A 23,700-nucleotide genomic window follows, 5' to 3' on the forward strand; every position below is an offset into this window, starting at 1 on the left:
TACTAGTATATTGGTGAGATTTTTCTGATTAAAATGATACCAAATATGACATAATTTGGATCATATTACTCATGTAGAAACTGTTAATAATTCATATTAATTCATTATCGATTCTGATAAATCATATGTAAATATGACTCAAATTGCGACGTGTTTAGTATCAATTTAATCAGAAAAATCTCACCAATTTGTTTATAAAAGTTTCATTAATAAAGGATGAAAAATAAAAAAGTTTGATCGTTGCATTAGTATTGTCTCACCGACACCCGGGAATGTAACCTTTTTGTGGGCTCCCAACGTTCAGTCGTCGGCTTGTGAACGGGAAGCCGTCTCGGCGCGCTGCGGCAACAATGTATGCGGTTGCCGAGTTTCACGACCTCCCCCCACAGTGGTGGGGATGACGCCTGGACAATAATCGCATATCAACAAAGAGTCAATAATCGCGAGGACTCTGTACTAATAATAAGAGAGGTATATGTGACAACATGTTTAAAATTCAAGTGACGCAATAAATAGTTCCAGTATTGTAAGTGACGAAGCAACTCTAAACATTTGCTGAAAGATTAAAAATTGTAATTACTTCTTGATATAACTGTTCAGAAAATATTCTTTAAAGTAGTATTAACGGCTTATCTAGTGATGATACACGTCTGTATTCGAAATAAAAAGAGACAAAACAAAGATCCCCATATTCAAATACAAGGAGTAACATCGTAACCCAGTGGAAATGTAGCGAACGTATTATGCAGTCCATCTTGCGTCTACTTTCAACAGTATCTCAAATTATTTACATAATTCACTTCATAATGGAGTTACCGAATTTATGCATCAAGTTTCCAGGTTAACCATCGATGTGTTATCCCACTGCAGAAAGTACGGACAGGCGGTATAACAGTATAAACTGATATTACACCTTGATTCCCGTGGGGGACAAACGGGCAACTACACGCAAGATAGCGTCTATCTTTCCTACGAGTCCCGGATATAGCTGCATTATGCTAATCAAATGTAAATCTCGAAGAGCTACGAGAAGAGAAGCCAGTAGAACCCATCCAAAGCTATAGTAATCGCTATTTTGTCGTAGCCAGCTCATCGCGTTAAGCCGAGTGGACAGAAATGAAGGAAAACGGCTTGAGGCGAAGGGTCAGAAGTCGCTATCTTGTGTAAACGCCAACAGATTCTTAGCCGGAGACTTTAAATACAAATGTCCATGCTCGAAGAACCAACACCTTGTCATACTTTGCGCTACTTAGAAAATTTTAGAGATCTAGGAATTGTACACCTGTTTGTTATGTGCATATATACTATTTTAGAGATGAAGTCATTTTTTTCAATCATAGAGAGTTGTTGAAATATTTTCCTAGGAACAGCGGATCATATTATTTTATGTATGTTATGTATTAAAATTTTTTACATATTTACTTAAAAAAACACATCGATAGCTTTTAATTTCCTTTGCCAAATATACATATGTACTTAGCAATTGTTTTAACTGGGTTTAGATACATTCTTTATATACACACTGTAGCGGCTAAAAATGTTACAACTTTCCTGATTTTTTTATTTGCATTATTTCTTGATATTAACTTAAAACCTTAATATACTGGTTTTTACAGCTTTGAATTCTCTATCAGACAATATATTAATCACAAACTAAAGTTCTAAGTTGACGTTAAAAAATAATAAAAACAAAACGAATCGAAAAAGTGGTAACTTTTTTTGTCCGCTACTGTATACAGGGTGTATGGCTTAAAACAGGTCACCTAAAAATATCTTCTTTATCTGTGATCATACGAGAAATATTTTTTACGTCGTTGAAACGAGGTTTCAAAAGACGAATCGTATGGCAGCAAAAATGTTCTATAAATGTCTTTTTTTAATGGTTTTTTCAAGGTCACCCATGTTTTTTTTACATATTTGGACATAATTTCTCCTATTCTATGTTATAACTAGCATTATTATGCACTTATCCATGTATAATAGTATAACCTTGAAATGACCTTGAACTCTAAAAATTTTAAATTCACTTATATAATTTTTTCCGCCATCAGATTCGCCTCTTGAAACCATTTAAATTAGGTAAAAAATATTTCTTGTATAATCACAGATAGAGTAGATATTTAGGTGGCCTGTTTTAAGCGGAACATCCTGTATATGTATACATCAATTTTATAAAACCGATTTGCTCAAAAACGAAGCCTCGTTTATAAACATTTTATTTTTTAGTTTCCTTTTACTTTTTAAATTGTACAAACTGACAGCCATAAGTCGAATCAGTTTTCAAAATCTTGTGTTGTATCTTCATCTCTCTACAGTGATTGGATTGCATCTAGTTTCTTTAAGTTTACGGATCTCCATCTCCAATCATTGGGTGTTAATAGAAATAATATGGTTCACTTACATAATTAGTCAGGCCGGTTAATGGAATACCGTTAGCTGCAAGAAGAATATCACCAGGTTGAAGTTTGTTGGACAAGGCCGCGGGTTGCTGAGGAAACAGTCTTTTCACTCTAACTGGTCCAGCGGTTCCACCACCGGAAACGCTCAAACCGAGTCCTCGGCTGCTTTTCTGCAAGGTTACTCGGAACGTACTCTCTGAAAATTGTACAAAGTACATTAGTCAGGACACTGTTTCTTGGAAAATCATGGTATTTGTTTGAAAATTTCTGTTGGAAAACTTTGCTACAGATTATTTGAAGATTGCGAAGTCGCAACTGTACATTTCCAAAAGATTGCAATGTTTTTTTTAAATAAAATTTCATATAGAATATTGCTTTCTGTTCGCTATGTAAACTATTCTTTGTTTACTAAAAGTCACTCCTTTTTCCATAATTTATAATAATTAACACAATACACAAATTAGATGTAGGTTGTACATAATGACTGAGATCAGTTATATAGAATGTGGCAAAGAAGTTGAGTAAGAGAAAATGTTCATACGAATATATAGCGTGTCTCACTTTTCACGAACATAAAAATGATTTCTGTTTGTATTGAAAGTAAGAAAAAATTACTACGAAGGATTTATAAAATTTTTATAAAAAGTCGCACTATAAAAACAAAAGGTAATTGCAAAAAAATGTTAACGACCTTGAAATAATCTTCAAGATGATCTTGGGAGGACATTCTCATCATTATCAGACACATGTCTTGATGGTGGTGGTTCAGAATGGAGTTTTCAATGGTTTCAGAAAAGGAATATCGTACATGGAAGATTTTTTCAAACTTTTTTTAGGTTGCCAGTATGTTTTGGCCAGATAGTATGTACTTTTTTTATTGCATTATGTAGTACGTGTTTAGGTGCATTCAAATATGTCTAACTTATGACCTTGAGGTGAACTTGAAAATTGAAAAAATAAAGAAATTTTGAAAATAATGTTAGGATGGCATGTGAACATACTTTTGTATGTACGTCTGAAATCATTCAAATTGTGTATGAAACATTTCCCATATAATTAAAAATAAAGAAGACCAATTAGGTGTTCGATCTTAGGTAGGACACCCTGTATATTGTTAACTACATATTAGCTTCTTAATAGAGATTTAATTATATGTTACGGACAATCGTTACGGTTAAAAGCTTGAAAGTATCTATTTGTGCTAAATAAAAATTTTAATCCAGAGATAAAATCCAAATCTAAATGATATGACACAAGATAAAATTAAATTAATCCAAGATTTCTTTTAAAAATCTCTATCATTACCTTTATAAGTTGGCAGATAACATACCGTTTAATTTTTCAGTAAACAATTGAGACTCGTTCGTTTTAAAGTGAATAAGTTTAGATAAGACTTACAGAATCTACAAGAGTAATCTCGATAAAGAATACGTATTTAACCATTATGCTTCAAACTTGGTCCAACAATAAGCTAAACTGAAATTAAATAAATATACTTATACATGTATGTGAACTACTGGTGTCAAATTAATTTACAACTTTCTCTCATAAAAAACACTATTCAAAATTAAAGAGCTCGAATTAAATTGACCACAGGTCACGAGGCTTAACAATTCATAACTATTTAGTAAATACACTTCGGGCACTATACAAAGTAATAATTTGTTTTATGTTAATTTTGGTGTGAAGACAGAATTGGACGCTTGCCATCTTCAAACCAAACGATCCCGATCGAGTGTTCGATTTTCTTCAATTTCAATCGTTTATTTAAGCTGAGTGGAACCAAGCAGGAGCAAAAAAAAAACGGGTGAATCAGTTGTTTACGTTTCAAAGATAGAACGTGGTACGTTGTTGGAACGTCCAAAAGAAGTGGCGGCGTTTTTTTTTTTTTTGGTTGCGTGGATTTTTCCAAAATTGTAGTCGGTTTGTAATTTACGAGGCCTGTTGGTGTGACGCATGACGTAATACGCGGGAATTGTGCTGGGGACGCGGGACAATTACTTTCTACCCGTTATCCTATGCAGTGTCACTGCGCCCGCTGCATATTTCGGTCATTGCAGTAACTTTCACGCCGCGCGGCGTCACCCTGTTGGTCACAATTCTGACGGTGACGGCGATATAAAAATATATTTTCCGTCGGAAATACAAATAAAACCTGAATGGTACTTTTATTGCGCAACCCTGAATCGTCTCTGCTGAAATAAAGGTCAACTGATGTACCATGCAAAACTTAAAAATGGACACAAGCATATTGTGTTCTTAACAATGAGATCCAAAAATACAAATTTGTTAAAAGATGTTGTGTTTTTTAGGTTGAATATATTATTCGTATTTAAAATTGACATTATTAAACTTAGTATGTAAATAGTGACTTAATGACAATATAAATTGTGTGATACAGGGGAGGTATGCAATATGTATTTTCGTTTAGTAACGTTATTGTTTTAAGACTGGATTTCAAAATTTTGTATCACTTGTGATGTGAATACAATTTAAAAAAATGTCTAATTCTGTACTATTCCTTCTTTTATCTTTCCATGTTGTGTGATATGAGGGAGATATGTTATATGTACTTTAGGAGAGGCGTTGAAAATATATGTATAAGTGGAAAAAAGAATAGGTTTTTAGCACGATTAAAACCTGCGAATTTATGTTTTCGCTTGTGTGAGTACTTCTGGAATAGCATCGAGTAAACTTTTACCAACTACTATTTATCTTCCTACTGTGGAAAATTCTTTAGCATATACATATACTGCTGTTTCTAAAAAAGAACGTACCTATTATTACTACAAACACGGTTTTTACCTTAAAGGAATTATATGTATATTATATTATCCCTTTCATTATTATCATATATATATTTTTAAGATATATATTATATGTATATACGATTAATTCTGAACATATCAAAAAAAATTTCAGTAACTTTATTCAGGTACCTTGAAAAGTTATAATACGTAAATGGTACCTGAGTAGCTGAAAATATGTTTTGTGTCATTCCTTTAACCCTTGTGCATTAATCGGGTCAATTTGACTCGAAGTCAATGTTTGATTTTTAATTATATTTTTCACTGCAGAAACTTGTAAATTACTTTTACCTTATTAGTTCACATACATTATAATCTACCAATAGGCAAATATATTTCCTTAATTCGATTTTACTTCAGGTCCAATTTCATTCAAGAAATAATAATGAAATATTTTATTGGCCAGTGCATGAGGGTTTAAGAATATACAATTTTGAATCCTTATACTTTATTTATAATTTTGATCCAGTTTCTACGAATATCTATGAATATTTCCATATCTACGTATGCATGAACTTCGACCGAGTGCTGGAAAGACCAGATTGAGGCAACCGTTAAAATTGGCCACTGCAATGGCCGCAATTCGAACCATTTTTTTTTTACGTGTTCGTGAACTTAGTATGGAACGAGCACCAGTTTGAAATAACTCGTCTTTTACCGGATATTGACCCGATCCAGACGACATATCGCGCGCATTGTTCACTTCGTTCGCCATTCAGATCCGTCCCTCTCCTCGTCACGTTATTGTTCAGGACCGCGCGGTGTCGATCTTTCCAAAAGGGTCAACCATTGTTGGAATTGTTTCGAAATCGTGGATTTCCTGAACGTGGTCCTGGTGATCGTACTCTGAACGTTTCCCGGAGTTTAAGGATCGATATTACCGTCAATCACAATTGGCGAATAAATTGGAACAGACAGATAATTGCGTACTTTGATCGAGCTTTTGAAAAAAACTTCAGATTCGAAGACTTGTCTGATCAATTTCATTAGGTTTTTTACTGTACGTCGAAAGTAAATATGTTATAAATGAAGATTTCTCTCTAAAAGGATGCCGGAATATTTCTAAAATTTACACCGTGTATCTATCAAGAGTATTTGAACACAGCCACGTTTTTAAAATGATATTTTTGATTCTTAAATTCTGTGACACTCATTTTTGTCATTTTATTCTGTTTGATGTCATAGTAAACTGGTACACACAGTGCTTTTTTATCTGTTTTATGTAAATATTCTGTTTTATCTGTTTTTTTTGTTATATGTAAATATTCTTCACGTCTGTCTGTTAATAACTTTTTTATCCATCGTGCATAATATAGTTCTTATTTTTGTGACATTTTATTGTGAGTGATGAATTGAAATATTTGTTCATGACTTCTTTATTAATCTGGAGTGCAAGTAGATCGCGAAATCGGATCTGAGGCTTTCTGAAGCTATAAAGGGGTAAAAGTTTGAGAATTCAGAGTTAGGAAGATAATATATAATACATGGAGAAATGGAGGGCATTTTGTGCGAAGAATAAACGATCAGTAAAACTCCTGTACAGAGGTCCATTCATAATTCCGAACTTAGAACGGAACATTAAGTTGTTTTGTTATTTTCAGTGAAAACAGATACATAGGTTTTTCATTATGTTGTAGTAGATATGCAACAGATATAATATCAATTAGAATTTTTTATTACAAAAAATAGTGAAGTTAATCTACATTTCGATCGTTTAATCGATAATATTTATAGAATATTACATGCGTATACAAATGGTAGATATCAGCTATATTTTATTGCAAATAATCAAATTTTTTATAATGTACTGTATATGTATATTTAAATTCAAGTTTTAACCTCGTGTGCAAATAAACAAAATATTTATACATGCACTGACAGACTAGGTCATAGTCATGGAAAATGAATAAAAATCAATATATGAAAGATAATACCAGTCTTCCTCTTCTAATAAAGACGCTCATTTAAAATATCTCATTTTTGGACCACTTTACGTCAATACTGTTTTACGTAGAATGTTAGAAGGATTCGATCTGTGTAAAATAAATATACATTTCGATTTCAAAAACATAATGCAATTGTTAAATGCACACGCATCGTTGCATTTGCAAACAATACATGGCCCTTGAAGTGTTGTACCTACTTTTTGAATCATTCATCTTTTCCCTCCAACATTTTTTTTTAATTGCACTGAGAATAGAGGTATGACTTGATTAGTCGCGTTGACCATTCTGTATACTACATTACGGTAACAATATGTATCGTGGATTAAGAAAGCAGAATTCGCGAACAGCGTGAAATCGCATTTCGTTCTGTGGTCCCGCAGTTATTTGAATAGGTTATATTTCCATAGTTTCGGAATGTTAACCAGAATGTCCATTTTATCGCAGGTTAGATTGCTCGGAAGTAATGGAGTGGATGGTTTTGTCGGCATTTGATAAACGCCCCGCGCAATTTAAGTGTGGAATTCCGCGGTTCGCACTGTTAATGCCGGTGATATTGTCACTAATGTATTTACATGTTTAAATATGAACTAACTTGAGTAATGAAACAGCGTGGCCAGCATAATCGTGGAAATTTATTAGAGACAATGCAACTGCGGGTTCGGCGTTAACGGAAGCATCGCGGAGATTACTGTATTTTGTTCGCTATAAAAGATTTCCTCGTGTCATTTCAAAATGAAATAAATTCCACAAGACTTACGTTTTATTGAATTATTTTATAATTTTATATGTTTTATCACATTCAATTTTTATATTCTTGCGTCTTAGATTTTTAGAAAATTTTACATCTTTTATATCTCTATTTCGAAATGTATGGAAGATTAACTAGTATACAGTATTCGCACATCGATGATTTAATTATAAATTGATAATGCTGTTTTCAGTATATTACTAATTTGTAAGTTAAAAATTATTTTCTTCCAGTTATTCAACATAATAGTTTAGTGTTCTGTCAATGATGTAGTCTGATGAATATTATTAGGAACTTGAAATTAATGTTACACCGAAAATAGTATTATTTAACATTTGTGTCATCAGGGTATGAATACTTTTTCCTGTTACTGTAAATCGATACAGATTTAATTGAATTTATAAGTAATTCAAAGAAATCAATTTATGCGGCAATGTTTCATATTTGGTATTAATATTCTAAATATTTTGAATAATCTGCGAACGTTTTGCGACGAGATCTAAACCGTGTTCTTTCTGTTAAATGATATTACACTTAAAATTTACTGAATAATATGATGTAATATATATATGTTTTCTTTACTATGCTTGTATTATGTCATAGCTTTAATATACATATCATCCATGATGATTTGTCACAGAATAGAAAACTTCAAATGTCCGTTCACGCTTAAAAGAACACTGTGTAAAATTAATGGAATGGAAACGAATGAAGAAAAGAGGAATGAATCGGGGCCGAGAAGATTAATGTCCTTTTCTTCTACACTTTTGAATTTGTTATCCCTTGTAACTTGACTTCATTATCTATCGGAAAATTCCTTTGGTCGATGAATTTTCAATATTATTAACTTACTGAATTGGAAATGCGAATACTTTCAACTATTCAATTAAATTGTAATCAGCACTTTTTATAAACTTGCAAATTTAACAGAACATTCTTAAAAGCTTCAACTTTTGATTGGTACCAAAAAATCGCAAGATTAACGATAAAATCATTAAAAAGGAAACGTTATAAAAATTTTATTTAACACGAGCCTTATCGAACTGTAGTTGATACTGAGAAATTAATTACTTCTTTTTTAGTTACAAAAAAGGACATTTTCATAAAAAAGTAGGCGGTTATAGATTTTTCACGGTGATTATGATGGAACGGAGAAAAAGATATGTGAACGATCAAATAAAACTAAAAATTAAGTTCAAAGTATGCAAACCTAGGTTTCAATGCTTTTGGTATCTACTACTAACTTCTACGCATATCTCTTATGGGTGTTAACGCTACTTGTTTTCCTTTGGTTTGTTCGACGAACTTCCCAACTTTTTCTTAAAAAGGATAAACAAATGGAATTTGTTTTACAATGAAGGAAACACTTTTTATTTTTTCCACTTATTTGTTAATTTTGTTTCAATTTCAGTATTTTGAAGTAGTTTAAAATATTGATCATTCAAATTAAATTGGTAAAATTGACGAAAAATATAAAGTGCCATATGGAGCCTTAGCTAAATACAACACCAAATGGTCATGTGAGCAAGATGTATAAATATTATATAATAAAAACGTTTCATTGTCTATGATGAAAGTGATAATGTATACTCTACAATTACTTTGTTTCTCATTTCTGTTTGTATTTACAGTTTTATGTTTCAGGAAGTTAAATCGTATAGGTATGAAAGTTTAGTGGAATCACACTCGAAAGCGTACAATTAGTTCGAGTAGGATATATACAATGGTAGGACGATTACTAATTCAGGCAAGCTTTACAAACGCGTTCAAACCCCGCAGTATCAACGAGAAATTGAAGACCCAAATAGAAAATCCTTTAGGGATGAATTACTGGCGAACGTTTAAACGTAAATTATAGAAGTTACCTGTATTATGATTCAATTGTTTATGATCAGTATAAAATCTGCATATGATTATAAGTTTCATATTTTGAATTTCTCATAAGAATTCATTAACAAGAGAATGTATTGAACCCATAATCAATCAAAATATCTAAATATAACTAATGCAATAATCTTTATATAATATAATATTAGGTTGTAACACATAAAGTTGCGAATATTCAAATAGCTAACAATAATCATAACTATGATTAATAAATTAAATATGATCTACATTGTGTGATTTTTGAATTCTTGTTGTGACTGTTTAACTGTTCAATGCAAATAAACAATATGGTATCGGAGAAAAAGTTTCGAAAACTTTCCCGATATAAATTTAAATTAGGTCATGGCTAAAAATCATTAATATATTTTTAACTTTATGGACACTTCGATTCCCGTAATTAATGTTTAAAATGGTTTTTCGGAAATGTGTAGTCTACAAATAAATGTGTATATGTTTAAGTTGTTGCACATGAAATGGTTGATTTTACTGATAACTATATTTGACGTTACTTTTATGTAAAATTACACAGTGTACTCTACTTGTTTGAAGGTACTATCTAGCATATCAATCAAAATCAATTATGTTAAATATTAAAGTTAATTAAGGTAGAGAATAACTTTCATTTAAATTCGACCATTTCCTCCAAGTGCATTAAAAGATGGGATTCAAGCAAAATTCATGAATAAACTTCTTAAAAATGCATGTAAATTTCTGCTAAAAAAGATACTATTTAGTGATTGGCGAAAATATGGCAGCTAAAAGCGTTTTCGAAGAGTCATCCTGAAATTCAGTATAATAATTATGTCATGAATATAACGTGAATCTAACACTTATGGCATTGGGTTGGTAATAAAACGTTTTTTTCACGTGCAACAACCTAACACGCATAAAAATAAGTATAGAAACATATTTGCTTTACATTTACAATACAATCCCTGCCTTAACTACCGTTCGACACTGCGTGGTACTTCAATCGAAATGCTTGAAAGTGACTGACATCAAAAGGTACTTTTCCATTCTTCAATTTACGCAAAATTGAAACATTTCTCGCAGTGATTCATCTTTATGAGACGCGAAACGTGGCACAAGGGAATGAGAATAGTTTCAGATTCATTTAATTTCTTCAAATGACCGTCCTCTAATTATTCGAAGAGGCTGCTCACAGGTCTGTCGCGTCACGAGAAACGATTGCGTTTGAAGTTTGAACTTCCAGCGATTCCCAATGTCACACAGTGTTTCGATCGCAGATGTTAGCTGGACAAAACTATTTGTTTTATATTTATTCAAATTAAATGCGATCTAGGAGCATGAATATACGTATTTCTTTATTTACTCAAAATAAACTAACTATTTTTTTATTTAATGCATATTAATTAAATATTTTTGATTTAAAACAAAAAATAAATTATGTATATTAACAGTTTGGTCGAACATAGTGTAATTATTTTATTCCCTACTGTTAAATATAATAAAACCTTCAGCTCGAAGCCAGTCTCCATAGTTTGTCTGAAACTAGGTATGTCAGATTGCAGCTACTTTTTTCTCATCTTCCGTTTATACGCTTCGACACATTGGATATGTTCATTCGGATACATTTTTTTGCTTCTTCGCATATTTCTTGAAAGCACCATTTTTTCAAAATTTAACCATACAACTCAAAGTCGTTGGTCTTTCAGAAATGAGTATCACTGAAAACATTGTTATTAACAGCGTAGCAGATTCCCGCATCTAGAATTTTGATTAAAAAAAAGATTTACGTCTACTCTAATACTAGTGATGAAAATCTCCACGTTTATCGCTGTTTATTGAATGCTCTCAGTCTATTTTATATTGTAAATTTAACATCAAATTATACAAATGATTAATCAAATTAATCTAAATAATACTACGTACGTACTTTCATCGGACGTTTCCATCATAAATTTCAAATTTAAGGCTAATAGTAATAAATTTAGAAGTGTAATTAATAGTACCTGTCACTAGTAATTTTAAATAAGAATTCCTGAGGGGTAGTAAGGATAGTAATTGATTTTTGTCGATAAAATAGAATTTTTAGGTAATACAGACAGTAAAATTCAGGTGTTTCTTATTGTCTAGATCAGCCATATTCAGCCTGCGGCCCACCAAGCTTTTATGTGCGACGCGAAACACTCACACTCATTATTATTCTTCCAACCGTAACAAAAGGTAAAACAGATGGTACCGACATTTTTCTAGAAAATTGTACGATAATTTCAAATTATTTAGCTACGTTATACAAGGAATTTAAGAGCAGATTTTAGGATTTGTGAAGTACTAAGAATTATCTGTTGCTTGTAGAAAATCCTTGGCATCTAGAAAGAGCAATTATTACAGAACTAGCTGCATTCGAATACGATTATGTAAAGATATTTGACGAATATATCGAGTTCAAAAACGATACAAATCTGGAAGTTATTTTTTAAGAAAAGAGAGATGGAAAAGTAGCACGATACAAGACTACAAAAATGTGCCCATCTGCTGTTCACGTTTTCCGCATCAACGTATCTTTGTGAATCATCCTATTCCAAAATGAAGTATACGAAGAACGTATATGTATAGAAATCGGCTTACTAATTCTCATCTTGATGACGTATAAAATAGTCTAAAATTTGTCTTAACATAAAAAATCACACTAATTTTTAAATAAACGCTTGGTCATATTTAGGTTTGGAATTTTATTTTTTACATTATTATATTATGAGGTATAGTGTAATATGTTGAGGCCTGCGTAACGTAACAAACATACGCTACCGACCATATACCATTGGGGACATTAGTTTACTAAATGTGTAAAAAACAAAATTGAAAAAGTTGCAATTGGTCGGATTCACAAAAAAAATAGTAAAGGTTATTTTTTACAACTTTTTAATCTGAGGCCATAATGAAAATTTAATAAATGCATATCGAAGATTTATGTTAGTTATATATGATACATACTGAAACTTTCATTGAAATCGGTTGATACAGAAACGAGCGATAGGTATCAAAAGATGTAAGAATTGTTAGATTTACTGCAGTTGTAGGTCGAAAGTTGTTACAACAGTTGTTGGGAAAAACTGTGATTTTCAATATTTTTAATCGTTTGTATCTCGTAGTAACGTTAACCGATTTTGATGAAATTTTCAACATGTACACAACTAACATAAATCTTCGATATGCATTTATTAAATTTTCATTATAGCTAAAAAGTTGTGAAAAACAACCTTTACTATTTTCTTTGCGATTCCAACCAATTGTAACGTTTCCATTTTTTCAAATTTAGTAAACTAATGTCCCCAACTTCACAAAAAAACTCAAGTCATTTGGACCAATTTAAAAAAAGTTGTTCCGTTTTAAAGGGTGTACCCATAGTAGTGTATGTATGCGGCCCGAGAAAAAGAAAGGTTGAGTATGGCTGGTCTAGATATTATAGAATATATTCAATACTTTTTCTTTATAAAACTAAATTATAAATTTTGTCCGGCTAATTAGCATCAATCGAAACACTGTTTGTAGGTAATATCCACGCGGGTGAGTTACACGAACCCGTGACTCTAACCTCGCAAAAGCAGCCGCGATTGTTAACGTATAACCACGCCTCTCCGGTGCACACGATGTCGGGCAGCCGACTTTCATCCCGCAGACGCTTCGATTCAGCCGAGATTAGATCTCTTGATCCTCTCTCGTGTTTAGTGGCCGTATAAATGTCAGCCAATGACGCGGGGATTAGATTGGACGGTAACTGCGCGTTTCATCTGGTAATCAGCGCTAATTAACCGGTGTTTGGTCCTAGAAATTGATTTGTGCGAGCGAGTCCCTTTGGGTTTTAGTGTTTCGTCATATCGAGCATTTAGGGCATGGCACGAGATCGCTAATTACATATGTGCTTTGCGATGTACCGTCGAAAATTAATATTAATTTGAATTCTTTGTCTAATTCGAGCGCTATGTAGTTGTTTCGGCGTTCACAACGGTGACGGGAAAATCATAGGGATACGTCTTTGATTGATTTAACAATTTAGCTTGACGTGAAAAGAACGTCACTATCAAGGAAACTATGGTAATCCAAAAATTGCAATTTTATTTAAATCTGCTGGTTTGTAGGTGATTTTAGTAGAAGTATCAAGCAATTGTTTTTGCTACTTCTTGGTTCTTCAGGGTGAAAGCACCCCTTAAAAGTTAATGTGCGTTTTCATATTTTATTGTATGTCTTGAGAATTACAGTTGGCATAACAAAATTGTTAAAATGAAAATTGAATGATTTTTTATGATCTATAATATTGAACAATAAAATTGTTAAAAAATTGTTTATTTATTTTCACAATACATTTTTAATGGTTCCATTACACAGTTTTATGAAGTATAAAGTCATTGAATTTTCATTTTAACAAATTTTCTTTACATCTACTATAGTTTTCTAGATATAGTTACATGAAAAAGCATGTCAACCTTTAAGAGGTATTTTCATCCTGAAGAACTAAAAAGTGACAAAAAAAGTCTGCCACTTCTATTGAGGTTCGCTACAAACATGCAAAGTTTAAAAAACCATCGGAATTATCGGGTTACCGAAGTTCCTTTGTAAGTGTCATGCAGGTGGAAATTTGCTTTTACTATGTCACAAGTTAAAATTACTTCTAAAATCAAAAGATGTTATAAAATTAGATAGGAATCAAGTTTTATCGTAATAACATCATGAGTAAAATAAAATAAGTAACCAGAGATAATAAACCATAAACAGCCTTAATAAAACCATCGATTAAGGAACTTAAATTTAATTTCTCTCTAGTTTTAAGAAATTTACGTACAAGAATCTGAATATGCATAAACGTTCACAATCTACTTATAAATATTACGAAAATTCTTACAGAAGTGATTTGTGCATTATTTGGTGAGTTTTTAAAGTACTAAGCAATTTCTCTCAAGTTACTCTTTGTCATAAACCATAGTTTCAAATGCTTCTCATCTTTTTAAATTCACAGTCGTTTACAATAAATTTAGTGATTTCTTTTCTGCGCGATATATTCCAGTTTCAACTACATATTTTTGGGGGAGTTAAAACGCATCTATGGAAGCATCTGATAATCTTCTTGAACTTCCAAAGTATTAGAGTGCACCATTCACAAAAATGTAATATTTCGATTGTTAGTTTGATATGTTCGATTGTATACGTAAATTATAATCGTTTCAAAGTTTACGAAGTTTAATATTATGGAAACAAGAATGTAGTGAAATAATCCAATACATTTTAATATCATTTTCTGAATAGCTATTTATTACAATATTTAACAAAATTTTATCTCATTATCAACTAAATTTTTTTGAAAAATGGTGTTAGAACAGTTAAGAATTCTAGCAACGGTTTTAAAACTCGCAGTACAGGAAAAAAATTCTATTCAATTTTGTTTTTCATGCATCACTATCAAAAATTCTAAATTTGCATAAACATCCGCAGTCTACTCATTTGCCGATAAAGCTAACGCCACGAGTAACTCCGGCTGTATCGTTTCATCGACCGAAAAACAGTGGCTGGACTTAAACCGATTTCGATCCCGTCGCGGTTTATTTTTCATCGTATCAGGAGTTTGCATCGAGTTGACTGGAATTCATGCGGCCGGAACTACTGCTTTTCGACTTCCGGAAACGAAGATACATGCGGCCAGCATCAGCCTTTCTGTAAGGATTTATCTCGGGGTACAATTTATTACGTAATCCCTCGGTGTAGTTGCTTATCGCGGGCGAAACTGGAGCGAGACGTTTTTCTATTTATCAACTTGACAACAGATTTCGCTGGACGACGATTGTAAATATCGAGAGAAGGTGGAGGGCGGTGGAGGATCAGTGGACGTCGAAAATCACCAAGTTATTTCGAAAGCAATTCCGTACAGCGCGATCGACCCCCCGTACGACACGATGACGTTAAATAATTTACGATGCCCGGGCATAAAGGCGGTGGTGTATTGTAGCTGCTATCGGGCATTGAGTGATTGAGCTGTGATCGCGATGGTATTATCTATTATCACGAAATTGTGATCGTGTTTTACGTTGTAAGACATTCTTGATTCGAGAAATAATCTACAGCTTACAAGGGATATTCGTGAAGTGATAAACGCCGAATTTTTGTAACCTTTACAGGATTGTTTATGGGACCAGCCTAAGAATTCTGCCGAAGTTAGTTGAAGCTATTGTCAGACTTTAAGGGAGAAATCATCCTTTTATCCGAGGCGTCACTTTTACTTATTCGCTTGTAACTCGTAAACTAAAGAAAATATTGAAAAAAAGTTTAGATGAAATTTGTATCGTTTCTAGTTGTTTATATATCGGTAGGAAAACATTTTCAAGAAAACAATTTTTTTTCTCTTCTTAGAAATTTGTATCTTTTTCAGGTGAATAAAGATTTGTTTTTATTCTGAATCTAATGTTGTATAGCAATATATAGGGGTGAGTCAATAAGAAATACTATCTATAATAACTTGTTATGTATTGGATGTATCAGAAAACGTTGTAATGGATTATGTAGCATTTTAAGGGACGCATCGGATACGTACAATTTGTTTTTTTTTAATAGCACGTTGTTGTTGATGAAAGGAGGAATTCAGCGACCTATAGCGTAATGGATTAAAGAAAATATACATTGACCTTGAACAAACTTAAGGTCACCTTGATATCATAAAAAGAATAAGATAAAAAAATCAAATTGCATGCATCCGATGCGTCTCTTAATATGTTACATATGTATTTCTTTAAAACGTTTTTTGATACAACCAATAGATAACGAGTTCTTTTAGATAGTAGTTCTTATTGACTCATCCGCTTAATTATTGTAATTATTGTGTGTAAAATTGTCGTTCTACTTTTATGTATTTCAGTACTATCTATGATATTACCATGATTGATAAGTAAGTGAAAAGTAAAAATAACTAATAGACGTTAGATTAAGTTATTTATTAACACAATTTTAGACACTATTCCAGAAAAATGAAAATTAGCCTTAAATTGATTTCTATCCCTAAATATTTTATCACGTCAATAGTAACATGTAAATGTCATGTAATCTTATAAAAGTTTTTATTTTATCTGTATTTTGCATGTTACGAAGTACTACAAATGCATAAATATTAGTTTAGTCATGATGTACTATCTCTAACCGATTCTGCTGGAGAGAACATTCGGTGGTCGGACGGAAGATCCACGTGTTAGAATTGATGCCAGAGCAATAACTTACAAGAATGGAATCGTATGAAAAAGGCCTCTGGTAGCGAGTTCAGTAACTGCTCGTCCCAGATCGATTAATTTAATTGTCGGCGCTGAAGCTAGATGTTCTATTCAACGGAATACTTTTAAACGTCTGACAGAAACATTCACATTTTGCTCTGCTCGTCAGATTTCGATAATTTCTCTTACGAAGAGTATTCTACTGTCCAGTTAGAAGAGTCTAGTCTTAAATCAAGACCAAGAGTAATTACAGTGGGTGATTAAATTATTATATAGACGATTTTACGATTGTAACTGTTTTTTTTTTATAATTACATAACCTAAATTTAATTGTTTGTGTATTTTTAGTGGAAATTAAATTTAATTGGCCATAGTATTTTTAGTGTTAATTAAAAATTATCCAGTGTCGGAAACATTGTTATCATGACTTTATTTCTATACGAACAAAAAAAAAGAAATTTTTCGTACTGTGGCTCTAATAATGTGATCATCCACTGTAGTTACGAATTAAATCACAGTAATTGTAGCCCAATAATTCAATTTAAGTGAAATAAACCTGTATTCGAGTTTGAAACTATTCAGCATCTGTGTAATTTGGACTCTTCGATAGGTTTCTGCATTTCCGTAAATATAGTTACAACAGAACAGGAAGTTTCATCGTTTTATCTCCACTCTTCGTTCCCATTAGTTTGTCGGTGAAAGCGTGACAAGTACGCGTAGTAATAGTACTGGTTACGCGTGTATTTCAGGGCAAAAATCGAGGTACCCTATGCCCAAATACGCTCGTGAGTTTTTATTGTAGTAGTTGCAGCAGTTTTAGTAGTCATTGTTCCAGTATTCTGTTGAGTCTTTGGAATTATTTTGGTTATCCCGCCAAAGTAAATGTCGATTACTGATTAATATAGTGTAGAATTCATTCATAAATTGAGGAAAATTGTATTTGTTGATGTTTCCGAAAAAATGAATAAACATTAATCAAAACTGTTACTAGAATGTTGAGAATATTCACATTTGTAGAAAATGTGAATATTCAAAAAACAGTATATAAATCGTTGCAGTAAGGTTTAAGAAAATTTTTACTTTATTTGCACCCTGCTAAAACCTTTACTGCTAAAGTAATGTTTAATTCTTTTTTATGTAAAGTAGGTACCTACTCAATAATGATGTGAAATTGTATAAGCATTCTCAGTGTAGTTGTACGTAATATCGAATGCCATAAACCGTATTTCAGATAATTCTGACTTACAAAGATATACTATAGATAGAAAGATACATTTTTTATGTTATAAAGTAACTATATACAATTTAGGGTAAAATACGAGACAAGAGAATAAGATTTTCAAATTAAGAACTGAATTGAAAGTTGTTCCCTTAATGCATAATTATTGTTTTTAACGTTCAGATATTAAATACAGAATTATTTATAACAACGTCTTTTCAAACTTGCTTCATTAAATTTCTACGGATCTCTAGTTTTCTGAGTCGCAGTTTGAATTTACGATACTGTTTCCTGAACGTGATTAATTAACCCAATAGTCCGTTAGATGAATATTTTAAACGGAAGAGGTAATCTGGGATCTTATGGGAGGAAGAATATAGATTAAAGAGATTCCATTTTCCAGTTTTTTGATTATCCCCTGCAGATTTAATTAACTGTCGTAGTAAGAATTTCATCTAAATTCATTATATGTTCTTATGATTAGAGAAGATAGACACTATACATTTAGAGCTTCTAAATACCTATTAAAAACAATTGTATTATCCGCAATATTATATTTATTTTCTTCCACATTTTATGAATTTATTCCTTTCTATTACAATATATTCAAGTCTATTTTTTTGTATTTATTTTCTATCTATCTTTAATGGATTTACATCTGAACGAAAAAGAGAAGCATTTTGTTAAAACGAGTTAAAAAGGTCGTCGACCGACATTTAGTTCACTAAACCATCGATCCAATACCGATAACACACTGCCAACACGTAAGTAGGTATCACGCTCAAGTCGGTGATTAATGACGTACGATCCTTAAGGGATCATTCGGCTTGTGAACCGACGGAATTTATGGCGAACAGCAAATAACGTCGAAGCATGCATTTTACCAGAAACGAATACCGTACATTTTCAAGATATAATCGTAAAATAAATCCTTAAATGGTCTATTAGTATTAAAACTATCATTTAGTAATTTTTATTAAACGGAACGTAAATTAGTAAATTTTATTAATTGGAACATAGTTCACTTTTTCTTATCGACAAATTCACCTGTAATTTGACACGGTATAGTAAATTGATTATGTTTCCTAAATCGTACCACAACAAGTTTTCTGAAATCGTACCGTTACGATTATATGTGTAGGTAGGCACGTCATACAATTTTAAAGTATTGGATAACATGAGAAAAATTAAAAAAAAATATTTTTTATTACATGACAATTTCTCTGCTATTAATAAAACGTAATTTAATGTACGATATGAATTAATATTAATATAAATATGTTATTTCTTAATTATTATATGTTGGATGCTTCTTTATGTGTTCGTAATACATATGTATAAGCATGTATTAGTAAATATCCTCTTCTCATTTATATTTCATTGATTACTTCTATTTTCAAATTTACTACTTTTAACGTGTTCATTGCCATGGTAATTACCGATGATCAGCGCCCTTAAATTACACGAAGAAACATTAAATTTTTAAACATGCGACATTTACCTTACAGCCACAGAACTATCTTGAGTGGTATGATATAGACAACTCTTCTCTACAGTACCCAAAAAAACTGCATTACTTATGAGGGGATAACCTAATAATTTCCGACACTATAAGTATCGTTCATTTCAACGCGGTCAACGAGGTTCGTACAACAGCGCGACCGGTACAACGGCACCCTGTTACACACGTTCGGCCGATTCAATTTCCATAGGATTCGTTAGCTCCCCCATTTTCCGGTGTTCTCGTCGAATAACTAATCCCTGACTACTTTTCAACTGCACCCCTAACCAGCCTACCTGGAAAAGTGGGCACAGTGCAGCTAGAATTCACAGAGGGGGCATTAAACCATGATAACGCGATCGCCATTACCCTGGCTATGAATTACCCCCTCCCCCCTTACGTGGGAGGGAGGGGGTAGGGTTGGAACGCAGCTATACCTTGAACCCTGTCGTGGTTGGCCGGACGTCCGTTCGGCTATTCCGTCGACGTAGGATCCTGATAACAACCTGCTCGGAATTACCGGTGGCGGTGGCGTGGTTCGTGGTGCACGCCACCGGACTCGAACGCCCGAAATTCCTTCATACATCCGGAGGAACGTTTGCGGAGGGTGAATTAGCTGCCGCTAGAATTGTAAAATTATTTATGCCACGAACCGGGGCTCCGGTCGTACCGGCTCCTTGACATGCTGGCTTCGAAGGTTCGCTTAACGACTCGAAGTTCTCGGGGTCGTTGATCGACAGCTGAACGAAAGGATTATCCGCAGTACAGGGAGGGTTCCGTTTCGGGAAAAATCTAATTTCTTTCGACTCCATTCCTTGTACATATTGTAAATTGGATCACGGTATGAAGAAATGTGTACCTGTCAGTGACTAGCAACTGTGGAATATGAGCCCTTGAAAGCAATAGTGGATTAGATATTTAGAGGTTTAGAATGTTAATTTAATACTAATTCAATGCGAACTCAATGCCAACTTGATGTCAATTTGATCCAATATCATCTCAATATCAACTCAATATCAACTCAATATCAACTCAATATCAACTCAATATCAACTCAATATCAACTCAATATCAACTCAATATCAACTCAATATCAACTCAATATCAACTCAATATCAACTCAATATCAACTCAATATCAACTCAATATTAACTCAATATCGACTCAATATTAACTCAATATCAATTCAATATCAACTCAATATTAACTCAATATCGACTCAATATTACCTCCGTGTCAACTCCATGTCAACTCAATATCGACTTAATATCACCTCCATATCAACTCCATGTCAACTCAATATCAACTCAATATCAACACAATATCAACTCAATATCGATTTAATATCACCTCCATATCAACTCCATGTCAACTCAATATCAACTCAATATCGACTTAATATCAATTCAATAGTCACTCAATATCAACTCAATATCAATTCAATATTAACTTAATAGCAACTCAATATCAACTCATCGTTCCTGTCGAGATATCAGTGAAGCTGAACACACACCATTTATGCACAAGCTAGTCTGAAGTATGGGCTTTCTCCCTACGATGTCAAATACAATTAATAAAAACCTAACTTGCACCATTAATGCTTTGAACGGCTCATACAATGTAAACTTTCGTTCTTGATGGCGTGAACGGAAAATGTTTCCGTCAGCTTCCTTGTAGGTGTTATGGTAAAATTGTTTAGTGATGAAAAAATGGGTATTTCGCGTGGATAACTCCCTTTACATTGGATTGGGAAAAATTGTCCATCGAAATTAATAACTAAATTCATTTTGTTACATAATTGTTTATATCGGGAATAGTTACTTGTTAAATTATTGTTCCATTAATCTGTTTCAATTTTTTGTAAAAGCCTTTAAAGTATCTCTCAAAAGGTAGGTACGTATTGAATTCTGAAAATGTTTCACGGCACTTGAAAGATGAAAAAAAATGAAGAAGCATTTGAAGTAAAATTTGCATGAACGATAAAGTTTTACAGTTGCGGCATTAAACCCGGCGAAATTGCTGCGGAAACATTGCAGTTAGCTTTGAAAAGCACATTTTGTGTCAGATTCAGCTACCGCGATATCGAACAGCCTTTTGATTTATAACTGTACATTTTGCATTAGCTTGGCGTTGCCTGACTACCGGTTGCAAATTAGATTATTTGAAGGTTTCTGGCATGCGATGCGAGCGGTCGTTGACCGAAAATTGTAGATGGTAGTGCCCCATGAAAAGAGTGTTCCCAGAAGTCGTAACAAGTTATATTCGTGATACTTTGTTACACAATGATTAATATTATTATTACTCGCGTCAAAAATATATAAAAATTAAAGAGTTCTGCGGTGTAATGAAGTTACTGAAGAATAAATGGCGGATATAAAACTGCCGGGAGTATTATTACCCATGAAATGAACTTCAGAGAAGTATATCATTTTTAGAGTAGATTAAACTTTTCGTTAGTAGAATTGTATGTAAAAAAATATGATTTTTTAAATTCGTATAACAAGCTACTAATATATTGAATAAAATTCTTTTATTCTGAAATATGGTATAAAATGAATAACAGTAACAAAATTAATGAATATAAAATTGTGAAGTTATTTATGTAGTAATGCTGAAGTATGTAAGCTTCCAATAAAATGTATAATATATTTATTAATAAATGTATAATATATGTATTACCAACAGATTATTAGCAAAGTAATAAAAACCACTGATCCTTTCTTGTGCTTGAACAACAGAATAAAACAGCGGATATTCTTTTCAAGACTACCAATTGTGTCTTATAAAAAAGTTCGTTCTGCTTAAAAATCGATTGAATTTAAAAAATATGATGTGTATCAGTCATGATATTAAGTATTCTTATATGTCTCAAAAAATGTAAGTTTCTATGCTGAAAAATCATAAATTTCACTTCAATGTGTCTAAAAAGGTATTAACCCTATGACGACCGATGACGCTACAGTGCCGTCATTTGAGTGTCAACTAGTACCTACTTTTCAGAAATTCAAAGTTATTTAATTTTTTTACATACATAGCAAAAACTATGTGTTGTTAATTCTTAATAAAAACATGCGGTCACAGATAAAAGTTATTCGTTGGAAATTAGTCGGTAGCTATAGTGTTAATAGAAACTGATGTATTAGCTGTCCGTACACACTGTTCCAATGATCCTCATCGCTCAGACCATTAACCGCTCAGCTACGAGCAGCAAGAATTATTGAAGCAGTATGCACACGTAACAGGTTTAACCGTGGCGAGGCTACAGTAGCTCACCGTGTGACCACTATGCAGGATCGAAGTTTCGAAATTCTCTGCGTCCCTGTTCCTCTCACATACGACACAGAGGTCGTGAGTTTGAAATTATAGTTAATTGGGGGTAGAAACTCAAGGCGGCTCTGAGAATGGAACCGATTATTCTCGATTTTCCTACGAGGTTCATCGAGTCCTTCCACCCCACCGCGATTCCCAGTGAGATAAAGCGAATATATGAGATCGACCGTGATAATATCCCTGGTAAACGTTTACGAGCACTGTTTTCTACTTTATTGCTACCTATTGTCGAATTGGATACAAGTTCGGCTGCAATATATTGCTTCCACAAGTGTTTCATACGCCGAACAAAGCAATGGTGCAATTGATAGTACCAATGCTCGTGACACTGCGCGAATACGCACGAACAATCGTTTTTATTGGAAATTTAAACCACTTGTTTTACAATTATTCTTTCATATATGAAATGCATTTATCGCGGTTTTATTGTATTTTCATGCAGAATCACCGATAAAGGTGAAACCAATGCATTTTGAATACTGTTTATATTATCATGATGTATAAATAGAAATACGAAATTTTCTTTCAAAAATAATTTCTGAAATGAACGTAAGCAAGAGTTAAAGATAAAACATTATTCTTTTTAGTACTACAATTGTGTTAGAATACAATATAAATAAGTTACATTTACTACATTAGTAGAGTTCAAAAA

General features: G+C 32.6%; 1 protein-coding gene across 1 annotated transcript in view; it reads right to left on the reverse strand.

Annotated features, from left to right (window-relative positions):
* LOC107194663 (glutamate receptor-interacting protein 1-like) overlaps positions 1-23,700 on the reverse strand; it is a 284,574-nt gene that overhangs the window by 12,795 nt on the left and 248,079 nt on the right. The window contains 1 exon segment of the mRNA XM_015584317.1: positions 2,402-2,595. Within this exon segment, the coding sequence (XP_015439803.1) occupies positions 2,402-2,595 (194 nt within the window).

This window comes from Dufourea novaeangliae, unplaced genomic scaffold (genome assembly GCF_001272555.1).
Source record: "Dufourea novaeangliae isolate 0120121106 unplaced genomic scaffold, ASM127255v1 scaffold12, whole genome shotgun sequence".
NCBI lineage: Eukaryota > Metazoa > Arthropoda > Insecta > Hymenoptera > Halictidae > Dufourea > Dufourea novaeangliae.